The sequence below is a fragment of the Scyliorhinus torazame genome, chromosome 17, assembly GCF_047496885.1.
Source record: "Scyliorhinus torazame isolate Kashiwa2021f chromosome 17, sScyTor2.1, whole genome shotgun sequence".
Lineage (NCBI taxonomy): Eukaryota > Metazoa > Chordata > Chondrichthyes > Carcharhiniformes > Scyliorhinidae > Scyliorhinus > Scyliorhinus torazame.
The window spans coordinates 90,462,535-90,482,074 of NC_092723.1; the positions used below are offsets into that span (position 1 = coordinate 90,462,535).

Consider the following 19,540-nt stretch of genomic DNA (forward strand, 5'->3'; position numbering starts at 1 on the left):
CCATCCATGTCCAACAGTGCCACCCACTTATGGCTATAAAAGTCATGAACATGGCATTCTGGCTGCTGAGCGAGAGAGAGGAGGTAGGAAATGGTGTGGAGTGACTGCAGCTGCTGTCTAGCTGTGGTGAGGGGGCCCCTGGCAGGGCCAGGGGAGGGGGAGGAGTAGAGCGGGCCGAGCAGCTGGTGTGCCCCCCATGGGACTGGGTAAATGTACCCCCCCCCCCCCCAACGGCCCCGAGCACCCCACCCAACCGGCAGCCACCCCACCGGGGGACCACCCAGGGCCACACCCAAGGCAGCCCCCAGTGAGAGCAGTGCCAGCCGACCGTACCCCTGGCAGCAGGGACGGGTGCCAGGACCGGGAAACACCGACAGGGTCGGATACCGACGGGGCAGGGGTGCGGGGGTGGGTGGGGTGCGGACATGGGGGCGGGGCCTTTAGTGTACCGGAACCGCATGTCATTCGAGGACCTGCTGGACCGGGCATGCAGACGGAGACTGCGGATGAGCAGAGGGACTGTGAGACACATCTGCCAGTCAGGGTGACGGTTGCCCTGAACTTTTATGCGATGGGATCGTTACAGTCGCTGAGTGGGGACCTGTCCGGGATCTCGCAGGCCTCGGTGCACAGCTGCATCCGTGCCGACACGGATGCCCGAAATGCACACGGGGACCAGTACATACGCCCACCAGGATTCCCGGCCGGGGGGGATCACTGCCGTTGCTGGGATGCCCCGGTCCAGGGGGTGATCGACGGAATGCATGTCACCCAGCGGGCACGGGCACCCTACATACACTAACAGAAGGGGTTTCACTCCATGAACATACAGCTGGTCTGCGATCAACAGCTGCGCATCATGCACGTCTGTGCCCGATACCCGGGCAGCGTGCACGACCTATTCACCTTGGCACACTCGGTGATCTTCGACATGTTTAACATAGAACAGTACAGTAGAGAACAGGCCCTTCGGCCCTCGATGTTGTGCCGAGCATTGTCCGAAACCAAGATCAAGCTATCCCACTCTCTGTCATTCTGGTGTGCTCCATGTGCCTATCCAATAACCGCTTGAAAGTTCCTAAAGTGTCCGACTCCACTATCACAGCAGGCAGACCATTCCACACCCTCACCACTCTCTGAGAAAAGAACCTACCTCGGACATCCCTCCTATATCTCCCACCCTGAATCTTATAGTTATGCCCCCTTGTAACAGCTACATCGACCCGAGGAAATAGTTTCTGAACGTCCACTCTATCTATCCCCCACATTATCTTATTAACTTCTGTTACGTCGCCTCTCATCCTCCTCCGCTCCAAAGAGGAAAGCCCTAGCTCCCTCAACCTTTCCTCAGAAGGCCTATCCTGCAAACCAGGCAGCATCCTGGTAAATCTCCTTCGCACCCTTTCCAATGCTTCCACATCCTTCCTATAATGAGGTGACCAGAACTGCACACAATACTCCAAATGTGGCCTCGCCAGGGTCATGTATAGTTGCAGCATAACCCTGCGGCTCTTAAACTCAAGCCCCCTGTTAATAAACGCTAACACACGATAAGCCTTCTTCACGACTCTATCCACTTGAGTGGCAACCTTCAGAGATCTGTGGACATGAACCCCAAGATTTCTCTGTTCCTCCACATTCCTCAGAACCCTGCCGTTGACCCTGTAATCCGCATTCAAATTTTTTCTCCCAAAATGAATCACAAAGAACAAAGAACAAAGAAATGTAAAGCACAGGAACAGGCCCTTCGGCCCTCCAAGCCCGTGCCGACCATGCTGCCCGACTAAACTACAATCTTCTACACTTCCTGGGTCCGTATCCCTCTATTCCCATCCTATTCATGTATTTGTCAAGATGCCCCTTAAATGTCACTATTGTCCCTGCTTCCACCACCTCCTCCGGAAGCGAGTTCCAGGCACCCACTACCCTCTGTGTAAAAAACATGCCTCGTACATCTACTCTAAACCTTGCCCCTCTCACCTTAAACCTATGCCCCCTAGTAATTGACCCCTCTACCCCGGGGAAAAGCTATCCACTCTGTCTATGCCCCTCATAATTTTGTAGACCTCTATCAGGTCGCCTCTCAATCTCCTTCGTTCCAGTGAACACAAACCGAGTTTATTCAACTGCTCCTCATAGCTAATGCCTTCCATACCAGGCAACATTCTGGTAAATCTCTTCTGCACCCTCTCTAAAGCCTCCACATCCTTCTGGTAGTGTGGCGACCAGAATTGAACACTGTACTCCCAAGTGTGGCCTAACTAAGGTTCTATATAACTGCAACATGACTTGCCAATTCTTACACTCAATGCCCCGGCCAATGAAGGCAAGCATGCCGTATGCCTTCTTGACTACCTTCTACACCTGTGTTGCCCCTTTCAGTGACCTGTGGACCTGTACTCCTAGATCTCTTTAACTTTCAATACTCTTGAGGGTTCTACCATTCACTGTATATTCCCTACCTGCATTAGACCTTCCAAAATGCATTACCTCACATTTGTCCGGATTAAACTCAATCTGCCATCTCTCCGCCCAAGTCTCCAAACAATCTAAATCCTGCTGTATCCTCTGACAGTCCTCATCGCTATCCGCAATTCCACCAACCTTTGTGTCGTCTGCAAACTTACTAATCAGACCAGTTACATTTTCCTCCAAATCATTTGTATATACTACAAAGAGCAAAGGTCCCAGCACTGATCCCTGTGGAACACCACTGGTCACAGCCCTCCAATTAGAAAAGCATCCTTCCATTGCTACTCTCTGCCTTCTATGACCTAGCCAGTTCTGTATCCACCTTGCCAGCTCCCCCCGATCCCGTGTGACTTCACCTTTTGTATTAGTCTACCATGAGGGACCTTGTCAAAGGCCTTACTGAAGTCTAGAAAGACAACATCCACTGCCCTACCTGCATCAATCATCTTAGTGACCTCCTCGAAAAACTCTATCAAGTTAATGAGACAAGACCTCCCCTTCACAAAACCATGCTGCCTCTCACTAATACGTCCATTTGCTTCCAAATGGGAGTAGATCCTGTCTCGAAGAATTCTCTCCAGTAATTTCCCTACCACTGAAGTAAGGCTCACCGGCCTGTAGTTCCCTGGATTATCCTTGCTATCCTTCTTAAACAGAGGAACAACATTGGCTATTCTCCAGTCCTCCGGGACATCACCTGAAGACAGTGAGGATCCAACGATTTCTGTCAAGGCCTCAGCAATTTCCTCTCCAGCCTCCTTCAGTATTCTGGGGTAGATCCCATCAGGCCCTGGGGACTTATCTACCTTAATATTTTTTAAGACACCCAACACCTCATCTTTTTGGATCTCAATGTGACCCAGGCTATCTACACACCCTTCTCCAGACTCAACATCTACCAATTTCTTCTCTTTGGTGAATACTGATGTAAAGTATTCATTTAGTACCTCACCCATTTCCTCTGACTCCACACAGATTCCCTTGCCTATCCTTCAGTGGGCTAGTCCTTTCCCTGGCTACCCACTTGCTTTTTAAGTATGTGTAAAAAGCCTTGGGATTTTCCTTAACCCTATTTGCCAATAACTTATCAGGGTTAAACTCCATCTGCCATTTTTCGGTCAATGTCACTTTGCAGCCTACAACAGCCTCCACCTCATCCACTACTCCACCAATCTTGGTGTCATCAGCAAATTTACTGACCCACCCTTCAGCCCACTCCTCCAAGTCATTGATAAAAATCACAAATAGCAGAGGACCCAGCACTGATCCCTGTGGTACACCGCTGGTAACTGGTCTCCAGTCTGAAAATTTTCCATCCGCCACCACCCTCTGTCTTCTATGTGATAGCCAGTTACTTATCCAATTGGCCAAATTTCCCTCTATCCCACACCTCCTTACTTTCTTCATGAGCCGACCATGGGGAACCCTATCAAACGCCTTACTAAAATCCATGTATACGACACCAACTGCTCTACCTTCATCTACACACTTAGTTACCGCCTCAAAGAATTCAATCAAATTTGTGAGGCAAGACCTACCCTTCACAAATCCGTGTTGACTATCCCGGATTAAGCTGCATCTTTCCAAATGGTCATAAATCCTATCCTTCAGGACCTTTTCCATTATCTTCCCGACCACCGAAGTAAGACTAACTGGCCTATAATTACCAGGGTCATTCCTATTCACTTTCTTGAACAGAGGAACAACATTCGCCACTCTCCAGTCCTCTGGCACTATCCCCGTGGACAGCGAGGACCCAAAGATCAAAGCCTCCCAAAGAATCCTTGGGTATATCCCATCTGAGGGGTAACCCCACTCTCTGGCTGCGGGGTTGGCTCCTGGGCGACGGGTTACCGCTGCGGTCGTGGCAGGTGACGCCTATCTGGAGGCCACTGACCGATGCGTAGATCCAATACAATGACGCCCTTACAGCGACCATGCGTGTGGTCGAGCAGTGCCTCGTCATCCTAAAGATGCGCTTCAGGTGCCTGGAGGGGGGCCCTCCAGTACGAGGCTGAGAGCGTCTCCCGCATCGTGGTGGCCTGCTGCATCCTCCACAATATAACCCAGCAGAGGAGCGATGTGCTGGAGGAGGAGGATGAGGAGCAAGGGGCAGGCCTCGTCCGACGTGGAGGATGCGGGGGAGGGGGACGATGAGAGGGACATGGGGCCCATGCATTCACAGGAGGCCGCACAACGCCATCGGCAGGGTCAGCGCACACAGAACGCCCTCATCGCGAGTTGGTTCGCCGACTAGGAGGGAGGTTGCTGCCACGTGTTCAATTGCTCTCTCTCCCTATTCCTCATCTCGCTAGCATGTGGCACGGGTAACAACCCAGTGATAATAACTCTGTTTGTTCTAGCTTTAAGATTCCCCCCTAGCTCCCTGAATTCCTGCCTTACGTCCCTATCCCTTTTCCGATCTATGTCGTTGGTGCCTATGTGGCCCACGACTTGGGGCTGCTCCCCCTCCCCCTTAAGGATCCCGTAAAAGACAACATGCATGGTGAGACAGCGGGTCGGGGGGGGGGTGAGGGTGGTGAGGGTGAGGGAAGTGGGGGGGTGGGTTGAAGGGGGTGGGAGTGCATGGGGTGAGTGGGGTGTAGGGGGGTGAGAGGTGAGGGGGGGTGTGTGTTGAGGAGTCCACACATGTGTCATGGGGATCTGCATCTAAGCGGGGTCTCACTTGCTTGCCTGCCGCCGACCTCCACCTCGGTGACCTCACTTTCCTCCGGGCCGCAGACCACGTCCAGTGCCCTCTGCTGGGGCATGGTGAGGGGCCCCAGGTCTGGTGGGCCCCTTCCAATCTTGTCCCGCACCCGGCGTTTGTGTGCAGTCTTCTCCTGGGGGGGTGGGGGGCGGGGGGGGGGGGGGGGGGGCGGGGGGGGCAAACACAAACAACAACTGTTGGACATTCCGACGCATGCAAACCAGGGGTTGGGTTGATGATGGCATAAGTAGCCAGGGTACCCGGCCATTGCAGCTGGCATGGGTGCTGGCATGTGAGGCAGGGTGAGGTTTCGGTTGTCCCCGGGAGGGAGGGGGCGGCGTGTTACAGGTGTATGGGGGGGGTTGGTGCCAGGTGCACAGCGCTGCCTACTCACCCCAGCCGCCCTCAGGAGGTCGTGCAGTTTCTTCCTGCACTGCATGCCAGTCCGGACAACGTTGCCACGGCGCTGACTGCCTCTGCCACCTGCGCCCAGGCACGGCGAACGGCGGCACGTGGCGCCTTCCTCCTGGGCCAGGGTACAGGATCATCTGCCTCTCCTCCACGGCGTCCAGGAGGGTCTCCAGCTCACCGTCCCTGAACCGTGGCGCTGCTCTCTTTCCAGCCACCTTGTTGACTGGGACGGTGTGTGTGGGGATGTTTAAATGCGCCTGGGGGCATGTGAGCCTCATGTGCGGGAATCACTGACCCGCCAAATCCTGCGCAGTTTAGCATGGAACCGGTTGCGTTTCACGTGGTGATGGTGCTAGCCCATTCAGAGTCGCTGAATCGGTGCACCTGTTGCACCGTTTTTCTTGTCGTAAAACACCCCTATTCCCACGCCGGTGTCAGCACTTAGTCTCCCAAACGGAGATTCCAGCCCCTCACCTCCTATGATGAACGGGCCCTGGAGGTTGCGGGGGTGGCCAAGGACAGATCGGTCACCGATGTAGAAGTTGGCGTATGTCGCAGAGGCGAGGATCCACCGGCCGCCACCCGGATGACCTGTCACACCTGTGTTGTTATTGCCATACCTGATCCATCCCTCTCACTGACCACATGATCATTCTCCTGCAGGACCTCCATATGACAGTGACGGTCCCCCCCTCCCCGCGATGCTGATCCTCTGGACCAGGTTTACCCGGAGCTCATGTAGTCGATAGGATGCAGCCGTGATATTCAGAGGAGAATGTCAGCGACACTCCAGCCAGTCCATAGACGATTGGAGGAGTCCCAGAGGCTATGGGTGCAGGAGATAGTGCCAGCAATGTGTGGCACTGAGGCCAACACTGCTAGGGTTGCGACCGCAGTGGAGAGCCTGGTGCACAATGTCAGCAGCATGAGTGGAGATGTCCAAGGCGTTGCTCAGTCTGTGAAGGTCATGGCTGAGTGCCTCAACAGCAGATCCCAGTTGCTGGGGACATGTCCCAGCCCCAGGTGGATCTTGATGATGTGCTGTGGAGCATGTCCCAGTCTCAGGTGGACATTGCTGAGGCACTCCAGATCATGTCCCGGTCAGTGGGGGTGGTGTCCCAGTTGCAGGTGGGCATTGCCGGGGTGCTCAAGAGCATGTTCCAGTTACTGAGGAGCATTGCTGAGTGCGTTGGCACCGTGCTTCAGATATTGGGGAGCCGCCAATGCTGGCAGAGCCAGAAGACGGAGGGGCAGCCCGGGCTTGATCCAGCTGTCCTTCAATCCTGAGGCGACCTCCAGGGCCCCATGGGCACCGACCGGAGGAGCCACCCTATGGAGTGACGACAGCGGTCGCTAGCTCCCCCGACTTCCAACCCCCTGACAACAGCGTATCTCGGAGTCAGCAACCGGAACTGATTGGCACCGCGGGCATGTGCTGCCGGCAAGTAGGCCGAGGCCCTCTCGTCTCCAGAAGACCGCCAGGGCATCGAAGGCCACGTGATACGATAGGCAGCAGGCTGGCTCCACCTCTGATGTGCATCCTGTGGACACACCTAGACACAGCAGTAGAGCTCGGAAGGTTAAGCAGGTTGAGGATCACTGAGAGGGCATGGGGAGGAAGGGGGTGGGGGGAGGGGGGGAAGAGGTGGGGGGACGGTTTCGGCGGGGTGGGGAAAGTGGGGTGCAACATCGCCGGCTGGGGGCAGTTGGGGACAGAAGTGTACAACATTAGAAAGTGCTGCACCCGAGAAATATGACACTTCTGGCACTTTCTTCTGCAATGCGGGCTACCACCAATCCTGTACCCGAGCCCTCCAGGTGTAGAGGTCCTGGATTCCCCCGCGCCAACTGCCCAGGCACACCACGTGCAGGCGATGTTTGGTACTGGTCTCCACAAACGGGGACCAGACGGAACGGCACTCATGGGAGTCTCCAAGCGGATTGGAGGCCCCCCAGCTGAATGCCCTTTGGGTAGAGTATACAGGTGCACCAGCAGTGCCAGTTTGACACTCCCAAGGTGCCAGGTTGGCACTGCCAATGCGCCAAGCTGACTTTTTTTGCATGTGCGCGATAGGGCCAGGGTTGCCCGCCATAGGTGTGGGGGGCTGGCTGGGGAACCCTCCCATGTTGCGTTCGGGCTAGAGGGAATTCTTTGCGGCGCCTCGGAGATCAAGACGCCATTTAAAAATGGCGTCTGATCTCTCGCTACAAATGGGAGTTCCAGCGAGCGGAGCTCCCATTGTAAAAAACGGGCTATGTTTAGGCTCCTTATTCAAAGCGAGTCGCGTTGAGTAGTTCTTGGCACTGCGAGTACCAGGAAACATGCGGCTAAATGTGCTCGAAAGGGGACTTTGTTTCCTTCTTTGAAGATGGAATCAGACAGAAATTATGTCGGGGTTCGGCGAATTCAGATTCCAAAATTCCACCAACCTCTGGGTATTCCACCAACCTCCCATCCCCTCTAAATCTCCTGCCCCTTACCTGAAATGTATGCCTCTGGTCATTGACCCCTCCACCAATAGGAAATGTTTCTTCCTGTCTACTCTATCTTCCTCATAATTTTATACATCTCAATCATGTCCCCCATCAGTCTCTTCTGCTCCAAAGAAAACAACCCCAGTCTATCCAATCTCTATTCATAACTAACACTTTCCAGCCCAAGCAACGTCTTGCTAAATATCCTCTGCAGCCTCTCCAGAGTGATCACATCCCTCTGCAATGTGGATCCCACAACTGCGATCAATATCCTAGCTTGGCCCAACCAACATTTTAAACAGTTGAAATGAAATGAAATGAAAATCGCTTATTGTCGCAAGTAGTCTTCAAATGAAGTTACTGTGAAAAGCCCCTAGTCACCACATTCCAGCGCCTGTTCGGGGAGGCTGGTATGGGAATTGAACCGTGCTGCTGGCTTGCCTTGGTCTGCTTTCAAAGCCAGCGATTTAGCCCTGTGCTAAAGCAGCCCTTCTAGTTCCAGCATCACCTCCCTGCTCTTAAACTCTGTGCCTCGTCTAATAAAAGCAAGTATACCATATGCCTTCTTAACCACTGTATTCACCTGCTCTGCTGCCTTAAGGAACAGGTGTACATGCACACCAAGATCCTAGGTGTTTCCCAAGGTCCTACCATTCATCATGTATTCCCTTGCCTTGTTTGTCCTTCCCAAGTGCATCACCTCACATTTATCCAGATTCAATTTAATTTACCACTGATCAGCCCATTTGACCAGCCCGCCTATATCCTCCTGTAATCAAAGACTATCCTCCTCAATAATTACCATCCCACCAATTTTTGTATCATCTGCAAACTTACTGATCAACACTCCTACATTCATATCTAAATTGTTTATATTAACAACAAAGAGCAAGGGCCCCAACACTAATCCATGTGGAACCCCACTGGACACAGGCTTCCAGTCAGAAAAACACCCCTCATCCATCACCATCTGGTTTTTTTGACAACGCAGAATCGCCGAGCAGAAACCAGTTCCGCACACATGAGTACAGCCTCAACCGGGGCCTTGGATTCATGATGCATTTCATTCGCCCCCCACCATCTGGCCTGGGCTTGCGAAATCCTACCAACTGCCCTGGCTTGAGAGAATTCACACCTCTTTAATCTGGAATTACCCCTCTCTCTGGATCTGTAAAGACTTAATTACCTGCAAATGCACGCAAGTATTGTCTTGCATCTTTGACTTTGTCTATATATATGTTTCTGGAACCTACCTCTTCATTCACCTGAGGAAGGAGCAGTGCTTCGAAAGCTAGTGATTTGAAACAAACCTGTTGGACTTTAACCTGATGTTGTAAGACTTCTTACTGTGCTCACTCAAGTCCAACACCGGCATCTCCACATCATGCTTTTTTTGAAATCTTTTTATTTGCATTTTCATATTTATAAACAATTGTATATATGTACATCATCACATTTTTCTGAACCACGTTAATTTACTTTATTGTACAGAAAGGTTTATCCTGTCCTTCCTTTAATTGACCCTACAGACATTTTGCCGCCACCCCCGCCCCCCTCTCCCCGGGTTGCGCAGTCCTTTGGCTCCTCATCTATCTTGTTTTTTTCCCCCTGTCTTCCCTCTTTTTCTTCCTTTCTTTCCCGTATTCTTAACTTACTCCTCGTAGCTGGCCTCGAACAGGTTTTGGAACAGGCCGCCGAACTGCCCCCATGTATCTAGGAAGCCTTCCTCCAACCCTCGGATGGCAGGCTTAATCTTCTCCAGGTGGAGAAATTCCGAAAGGTCAACGAGCAAGTCTGCAGCTGTGAGTGGTGCTGCTGATCACCAGCTGAGCAGGATTCTCTGGCGTGTGATTAGGGAAGTGAAAGAAAGGGCATCGGCCCTCTTCTGGCTGCTCCGATACCCCGAAGATTGGCACAATTGGGCTTGGCTTCACCCTCATCCCCACAACCTTGGTCATTGCCTCGGAGAAGGCTGTCCAGAACCCAGCAAGTTTGGGGCATGCCCAGAACATGTGCGTGTGGTTGGCCGGGCCCCTATGACACCGTTCACATTTGTCCTCCACCTCCAGGAAGAATCTGCTCATTCGGGTTCTGGTCAGGTGTGCTCTGTGCTCCACTTTGAGCTGCATTAGGCTGAGCCTTGTGCAGGAGGAGGTGGAGTTAGCCCTGCTCAGTGCTTCGCTCCAGAGTCCCCACCCTACCTCTGTCCCCAGCTCGTCCTCCCATTTTTGTCTGGTCTCGTCCAGTGGTGTCCGAGCTCTGTCCAGTAACTGTCCGTATATTTTCCCACATAGGACCCTCTCCTTGCTGCTTGTGCCTATCAGGTCCTGTAGTAGTGTGGTTTCTGGGGGCTCAGGGTACCCTACTGTCTCTTTGCATAGGAAGTGCTTTATTTGGACGTGTCTCATTTCCTGTCCTTTTGTTAATTTCCACTTCCTCGTCAGTTCGCCCAGTGTTGCCAGTCTGTGCCCTACGTAAAAGTCCCTGACCGTCAGTCTGCCCCCGACCCGCCTCCATCTTTTGAAGGATGGCTGGGGGGGAATTTATGATTTCCGCAGATGGGGCCCATGGGGGACATCTTAGTTAGCCCAAAGTGTTGACTCAATTGGGCCTGTGTTCTCAGCATGGCCGCTACCATTGGGCTTGTTGTGTATCTTGTTGAGGGGGATTGGAGTGCTGCTGTAGCCAAGGCCCGGAGGGTCTTTCCTTTACAGGAAGTCTCCTCCATCTGTACCCACTCTGTGCTGGGTCCGTGTACCCACCCCTCACTCTTTCTGCTGTTGCTGCCCAGTGGTATTATTGTAGGTTCGGTAAAGCCAAGCCCCCTTTGATTTTCCTTCTTTGCAGTGTCGGTTTGGGAATTTTCGGGTTCTTAACCCCCACACAAATGGCATGATTAGACTGTCTTCATTTTGGAAAAAGGCCTTGGGGATGAAGATCGGCATGGGTCTAAACAGGAAGAGGAACCTTGGCAGTACGTTCATCTTCATCGTCTGCACTCTCCCCGCCAGGGAGAGTGGGAGTGAGCCCCACCTCTGTAGGTCCTTTTTTACTTCCTCCACCAGGCTGGTCAGGTACCACTTGTGGATCTGTGTCCAGTCTCTGGCTATCTGGATCCCCAGGTAACCGATTCTTAGGGGTACACATCACCAAAAACCTGTCCTGGTCCACCCACATCAACGCTACCACCAAGAAAACACAACAGCGCCTACACTTCCTCAGTAAACTAAGGAAATTTGGCATGTCCACATTAACTTTTACCACTTTTACAGATGCACCATAGAAAGCATCCTATCCGGCTGCATCACAGCCTGGTATGGCAACTGCTCGGCCCAAGACTGCAAGAAACTTCAGAGAGTCGTTAACACAGCCCAGTCGATCACACAAACCTGCCTCACATCCATTGACTCCATCTACAGTTCCCGCTGCCTGGGGAAAGTGGGCAGCATAATCAAAGACCCCTCCCACCCGGCTTACTCACTCTTCCAACTTCTTCCATCGGGCAGAAGATATAAAAGTCTGAGAACACACACAAACAGACTCAAAAACAGCTTCTTCCCCGCTGTTACCAGACTCCTAAACGACCCTTGTGGTGGTATGTATTAGGGGTAATACGGTACACCACGTGTCGACAGGCTATTGGTGGAGGGATGCCAGGTCCTGATAGGATATGCCACCTACTGAACTCCACCCAGAAATGCCGGTATAAGAACCCAGTTTTTCCCTCCATTTCCCTCAGCAGTTGCATTCTGTAACCACGCTGCTGGGGATAAAGTTCTGCTTAATAAAGCCTTCAATTGACATTACCTCAACCTGCCTCGCGTCATATTGACGGTGCTACAACCCTCTTATGGACTGACCTGATTAACACTACACCCCTGTATGCTTCACCCGATGTCGGTGTCTATGTAGTTATATTGTGTACCTTATGTTGCCCTATTATGTATTTTCTTTTATTCTGTTTTCTTTTCATGTACTTAATGATCTGTTGAGCTGCTCGCAGAAAAATACTTGTCATTGTACCTTGGTACACGTGACAATAAACAAATCCAATCCAATATGTTCTGGGCCATTTTAAACATTTTAAATTCAGCTCTGCCTCTCCTCCATTTGGGTTCACTGGGAATACCTCACTTTTGCCCAGGTTAAATTTGTCTTGTTCCTCTCTGTAGTTGGAAGTATTCAGAGCTGGTGGTGTTAGTTCAGACGTTCGCCTTGGGAGCCTGGCTCTCTTTGCTTGGACATTACCATAGGGTTGCTGGCTTGGTAAGGAAATAATCCTGAGGTAGTTTGTGAGGGCTGTGATGGTTGACGATGAACCTATGTGCTGGGGAACCAACTGTAACGTGCTGTCTTTGGTGCAGATATTGACTGGTGAGGACTGGAATTCTGTCATGAATGATGGTATCATGGCCTACGGAGGACCTTCCTTTCCTGGTGTGTTGGTCTGTATTTACTTCATCATCCTGTTTGTCTGTGGAAACTGTATCCTTTCATATGAGTGATCTCACAGTCAGACTGCAAGCAGGGTTGGGGGGGGGGGGGGCACAGGCGTAGTGGAATTGGTAGGGATGGGGGTTTTTGTGTTGGATGAGGTGATTTCAGCTCCTGTTTTCTCTGTTTACAGGGAGAGGCTGTAGGCCGAGTCTCAGTCACGCCCCTAATGAGTAACAGGTGTTTGTATAGGCGGTGATTGTCCCTTTAAGGGCAACACAGCAGAGTAAAGATCACATGACCTGGGTGACCAATCAGGACAATGTGGAATCACCCCATGGTGAGAGAGGCTCCGAGGCAGAGACATTTTGGGAGCGAGCTGCAGCCATGCGGCTGCTGTTCAATTCTTATTAATAAATACCTTCTGTGTTCACTAATGAAGTCTGTGAAAGTGCATCTTTACATCTGGCAACGAGCATGTACTAAGTCCACAGAGGCAGAAGTCCCTTCACCAGAATCCCTTTTATTAACAAAACCAACAGCAGTACAACCAGCTGCATTCATCTTGCTGTCTACACTGGGAGTGCAGAGGATCCAACACTCCCTGTTATATACAAAGAAGAGGTTCCCTGATTGACCCACTAATCAGGGAACTCGCATTCCAATTGGCCAATCTCAAAAGCTTCGTCGAAGTCATTACAGAGCATAAATTATACTGACATTGCCTTTGGCTCGACACCTGCGAATATCCTGTTTAATCAGTCTTAAAAAAAAGGTACGCACCAGAATGCCACACTCCTGAATCGTCAGTTTAAGGAGGCTGAGTGTTGTTATTGTCACTAAAGAGGATATTTGATAAAGTAGTGCAGAGCTAAGTCAAGATCACTGAGTAAACGATTAACCAAGATGTTACAATTTACAATGTGGAAGAGCGTAGCACCAGTGATTCTGATATTCACTCTGATTAATCTAATAACAGGCAAAATAGACCCTATTACTGTACCGCTCTGGGTAAATGGGAAGCCCTTTAAGTTGGAAGTGGATACAGGGGCATCAGCCACTGTGATGGGCGAGCATACATTTTCTCCCGAAGAGAGGGAGTCCAACCATTGAACTTGAAGAAAACTTCTGCCAAGTTGAAGACTTATACGGGAGAAACAATAGAAATAATAGAAATAAAAGGTATCTGTAAACGATGGACAACAGTCTACCCAGCTTCCAGTGATAATAGCGATGGGTGAAGGACCAAGCCTTCACTGTCACGATTGGCTTAAAGAAATCAAGTAGAATTGGGCCGAGATTTTTCAAGTGTGGAAAGAGGGACTTCCTGAGCTGACAATTCATCTTCTGTGATGAATTAGGGCTACAAGCTAAGATTTATGTGGATCGGGAGGTGACTCCCTTATTCTTCAGGGCAACCTTATGCCTTGCGAGAGAAAGTGGATACTGAGTCAAACAGGTTGGAATAACAAGGCATTTACCAGCAGTTCAGTTCTCAAAATGACCAGCACCTATAGTCATCGTATTGAAACCAGACAAGACCATCCACATTTACAGCGATTATAAGCGATTGATCAGGCCACCAAGCTGGATAATATCTAATGTGGTGACTAGAGGCTTTTCACAGTAACTTCATTGCAGTGTTAATATAAGCCTACTTGTGACAATAAATATTATTATTATCCCAAGAATTGAAGTATGCAAAGCTGGCAAGGGGTCAATCTTGCACAAAGCTGGATATGAGTCACCGGTACCAATAACTCGAATTAGAGGATGCTTTCCGGGGGTATGTCACAATAAACACAGTATACAGACCTGCATTTTGGCATGACTTCAGCATGTGCAATATTCCAAAGGGTAATGGAGAGTTTGCTACAGGGCTAGTCTACCTTGACCATGTCCTTTTAACTGAATCGACAGAGACTGAGCACCCAACAAACTTAGAAGAGATGTTAAAGAGATTTCAGGATTAGCCCTGCTGCCTCACGGCGCCGAGGTCCCAGGTTCGATCCCGGCTCTGGGTCACTGTCCGTGTGGAGTTTGCACATTCTCCCCGTGTTTGCGTGGGTCTCGCCCCCACAACCCAAAGATGGCATGCTAGGTGGATTGGCCACGCTAAATTGCCCCTTAATTGGATAAAATTGATTGGGTACTCTAAATTTATTTTAAGAAAGAGATTTCAGGAGGCTAGAATATGCCTCAAGAAAGAGGTGCCACTGCCAAGCCACTGAGGTGACCTATCTGGGACACCGTGGAGACGCACAAGGATTACACCCCGTGGTACACAAGGTCAAGGTGATAAAGGAGGCGCCTGCCCCACAAACACAACTGAATTTAAATTGTTTCTGGGGATGGTAAACTACTATGGACATTTTTTTTAAATCAAACTTATCCCTGGTGTTGGCCCCCTTGCATATTCATGATATTTCTTTTTACAGTGCAGAAGGAGGCCATTCGGCCCATCGAGTCTGCACTGGCCCTTGGAAAGAGCACCCTACCTAGGCCCACTCCTCCACCTTATCTCCGTAACCCAGTAACCCCACATAACCTTTTTTTACACGAAAGGGCAATTTAGCATGGCCAATCTACCTAACCTGCATATCTTTGGACTGTGGGAGGAAACCGGAGCACCCGGAGGAAACCCACGCAGACACGGGGAGAAATTGCCAATTTCACACAGACAGTCACCCGAGGCCCTGGAGCTGAGATGCAGCAGTGCTAACCACTGTGCCACTGTTAAAGAAACACCATTTTGGTCTTGGAAGGCCCAAGAGGAAGCTTTCAGTAGAGTGAAGCAATTGCTGCATTCCTCAAACCTGTTAGTATACTTTTAACCACCTGAAGAACTGATATTGACTGCAACACCACTCCATTTAATATTGGTGCGGCGTTGCCCCATGGGATGGTCAACAGTTCTGAAAGGCCGAAAAAGACTACTCACAAATCGAGAAGGAAGGACGATTTATAACGTTTGGCATCATGAAATTCCAACAGTATTGACATGATAGACACTTTTCCATCGTTTCTTGGGTCTCTTCAAGAGGACAAGCTATCCCCCCAATCATCTTGACAAGACTTTAATGATGTGTTAACTCTGTAAACCTGGTCTGGGCGACCGATCGGGACTTCAAGAGTGGAATCACCCCATGGTGAGAGAGGCTCCGAGGCAGAGACAATTTGAGAGCAAGCTTCAGCCGTGCGGCTGCTATACAATTCTTACATTAGCTTTTGTGTTCTGTGAAAGTGCATCTTGGCCCATTTGTAAGGTGGAGTTTGGATATTTGGTGTATTTTTTCTATACATTTGGATCCTGAGCTTAGTTTTTCCAGATATTCTGTTGAATGTTTTCTTGGCCATCGCAGTTGACAATCTAGCAGAGGCAGAAAGTCTGACATCCGCACAGAGAGAAGCAGCAGAGGAGAAGAAGAGGAGAAGGTTGGAGAGGTGAGTGTGAGAGAGAAGGAGAGCGATGGGTAAGGGAGATGGCAGAGGAAAGCGTGAGGAAAATTTGCCATCACCAGATTAGGGAGCTCTGGGATACACTGGCCGGTTCAATGCTGCAATTGAACATGGAACAGCTACAGCTCATTCAACATGAGTTTCACATTTGAACAATTCAGATCACAACCCTCACCCAAGATTTTATTCACAGCAAATGATTTAATTTCAGAATGTGTAACTCCTTGAAAAATGTAACGAGCCAAGCCACACGCTCAATAACTGAGAGCAGGTCCAGGCTCGGTTCCTGAGAACTGGCACAGGCTGAGTCACTGAGAACCAGTCCATGTAGTTTGGTCACTGAGAACCAGCCCAGGCCTCAGGCTCGATCATTGAGAACCAGCCCAAACCTTAAGCTCAGGAACAGAGGACGTTGGAAAAACTCAGTAGTTCTGTCAGCATCTATCAAAAGAGAAACAAAGATAACAGCTCAAATCATAGACCCTCAGGCTTGGTCACTGAGAACCTGCCCAGGCCTTAGGCTCGGTCACTGAGGACCAGCCCAGGCCTCAGGCTCGGTCACTGAGGACCAACCCAGGCCTCAGACTCAGTCACTGAGGACCAGCCCTGGCCTCCGGTTTGGTCACTGAGGACCGGCTCTGCAGCTGTATTGGATGTGCATCCAGTGCTTTGAATTGCTGTTCAATCCTGAATTCTACTTTGATTATTCAGGGCTGCCAACCCAGGCCGATCAGAGGAAGAGAAGCTACTGTTGAAGAAACTTGAGCTGGCGAAGTTGAAGGCTGAAGGCATTCCCACCACTGCCAAGGTCAGAGTTAACTTGCTTTTTGAGTTAAACAATCACTACCTTTGTGTCACAGAATCTTTACAGTGCTGAAGGAGGCCATTCGGCCCAGTGAGTCTGCACTGGCTTGTAGAAAGAACGTTCCACCTAATCCCACTCCCCTGCCTTATCCTCGTAACTTTGCGCATTATTTATTTTCAGATAAGAATCCAATTCCCTTTTGAATATCTCGATCGAACCTGCCTTCACCACCCTCTCAGGAAGTTCATTCCAGACTCCAACAACCCTCTGGGTGAAAAGCTTTTCCTCACATCACTTTTGCGCATTATTTTAAATCTGTGTTCTCTAGTTCTTGATGCTCTTTTGAGTGGGAACATTTTCTCATTCAGGATCTTGAATACCTTCATCAAGTTTCCTCTCAGTCTCCTTTTCTGCAAAGAAAACAGACCCAACCTCTCCAATCTATCCTCAGAGCTGCAATTCTTTAACCTTGGAATAATTCTTGTGTACATAAGAACAAGGAGCAGGAGTAGGCCATCTGGCCCCTCGAGCCTGCTCCGCCATTCAATGAGATCATGGCTGATCTTTTGTGGACTCAGCTCCACTTTCTGGCCCGAACACCATAATCCCTTTATTCTTCAAAAAACTATCTATCTTTATCATAGAACTTACAGTGCAGAAGGAGGCTATTCGGCCCATCGAGTCTGCACCGGCTCTTGGAAAGAGCACCCTACCCAAGGTCAACACCTCCACCCTATCCCCATAACCCAGTAACCCCACCCAACACTAAGGGCAGTTTTGGACACTATGGGCAATTTATCATGGCCAATCCACCTAACCTGCACATCTTTGGACTGTGGGAGGAAACCGGAGACCCGGAGAAACCCACGCACACACGGGGAGGATGTGCAGACTCCGCACAGACAGTGACCCAAGCCGGAATCGAACCTGGGACCCTGGAGCTGTGAAGCAATTGTGCTATCCACAATGCTACCGTGCTGCCCCATGAAAATCGCTTATTGTCACAAGTAGGCTTCAAATGAAGTTACTGTGAAGCGCCCCTAGTCGCCACATTCCCGCCTGTTCGGGGAGGCTGGTACGGGAATTGAACCCGTGCTGCTGGCCTTGGTCTGCTTTAAAAGCCAGCTATTTAACCCACTGTGCTAAACCAGCCCCATCTTAAAAACATTTAATGAAGTAGCCTCAACTGCTTCACTGGGCAAGGAATCCCATAGATTCACAACCCTTTGGAGAAGAAGTTCCTCCTAAGCTCAGTCCTAAATCTACTTCCCCTTATTTTGAGGCAATGCCCCCTAGTTCTGCTTTCACCCACCAGTGGAAACCCCAACCTGCCCGCATCTATCCTATCTATTCCCTTCATACAAAGAACAAAGAAATGTACAGCACAGGAACAGGCCCTTCGGCCATCCAAGCCCGTGCTGACCATGCTGCCCAACTAAACTACAATCTTCTACACTTCCTGGGTCCGTATCCCTCTCTTCCCATCCTATTCATGTATTTGTCAAGATGCCCCTTAAATGTCACTATCGTCCCTGCTTCCACCACCTCCTCCGGTAGCGAGTTCCAGGCACCCACTACCCTCTGCATAAAAAACTTGCCTCGTACATCTACTCTAAACCTTGCCCCTCTCACCTTAAACCTATGCCCCCTAGTAATTGACCCCTCTACCCCGGGGTAAAGCCTCTGACTATCCACTCTGTCTATGCCCCTCATAATTTTGTAGACCTCTATCAGGTCGCCCCTCAACCTCCTTCGTTCCAGTGAGAACAAACCGAGTTTATTCAACCGCTCCTCATAGTTAAAATAATTTTATATGTTTCTATAAGATCCCCCCGCATCCTTCTAAATTCCAACGAGTACAGGCCCAGTCTACTCAATCTCTCCTCGTAATACAACCCCTTCTGCTCTGGGATTAACCTAGTGAATCTCCTCTGCACACCCTCCAGCGTCAGTACGTCCTTTCTCAGATAAGACAAAAACTGAACACAATACTCCAGGTGTGGCCTCACTAACACCTTATACAATTGCAGCATAACCTCCCTAGTCTTAAACTCCTTCCCTCTAGCAATGAAGGACAAAACTCCATTTGCCTTCTTAATCACCTGTTGCACCTGTAAACCAACTTTTTGCGACTCATGCACTAGCACACCCAGGTCTCTCTGCACAGCAGCATGTTTTAATATTTTATAATTTAAATAATAATCCCTTTTGCTGTTATTCCTACCAAAATGGATAACCTCACATTTGTCAACATGGTATTCCATCTGCCAGAATGGGCTACATTCACTTAACCTATCCAAATCCCTCTGCAGTCTTCCGGTATCATCTGCACTTTTTGCTTTTCCACTCATCTTAGTGTCGTCTGCAAACTTGGACATAGCGCACTTGGTCCCCAACTCCAAATCATCTATGTAAATTGTGAACAATTGTGGGCCCAACACTGATCCCTGGGGGACACCATTAGCTACTGATTGCTAACCAGAGAAACACCCATTAATCCCCACTCTTTGCTTTCTATTAATTAACCAATCTTCTATCCATGCTACTACTTTACCCTTAATGCCATGCATCTTTATCTGATGCAGCAAACTTGTGTGGCACCTCGTCAAAAGCTTTTTGGAAATCCAGATATACCACATCCATTGGCTCCCCGTTATCTACCGCACTGTTAATGTTCTCAAAAAATTCCACTAAATTAGTTCGGCACGACCTGCCCTTTATGAACCCATGCTGCGTCTGTCCAATGGGACAATTTCCATCCAGATGCCTCGCTA

The 19,540-nt window shown here is 50.0% G+C and overlaps 1 protein-coding gene across 12 annotated transcripts in view; it reads left to right on the forward strand.

Moving 5' to 3' along the window:
- Positions 1-19,540, forward strand: part of LOC140393996 (voltage-dependent L-type calcium channel subunit alpha-1S-like) — an 804,045-nt gene that overhangs the window by 196,640 nt on the left and 587,865 nt on the right. For all 12 annotated transcript variants that reach the window (XM_072480735.1, XM_072480727.1, XM_072480737.1 and 9 more), the window contains 3 exons: positions 12,433-12,553; positions 15,832-15,946; positions 16,673-16,769. In XM_072480735.1, coding sequence (XP_072336836.1) covers positions 12,433-12,553; positions 15,832-15,946; positions 16,673-16,769 — 333 coding nt within the window. The remainder of the gene's footprint in view (positions 1-12,432; positions 12,554-15,831; positions 15,947-16,672; positions 16,770-19,540) is intronic.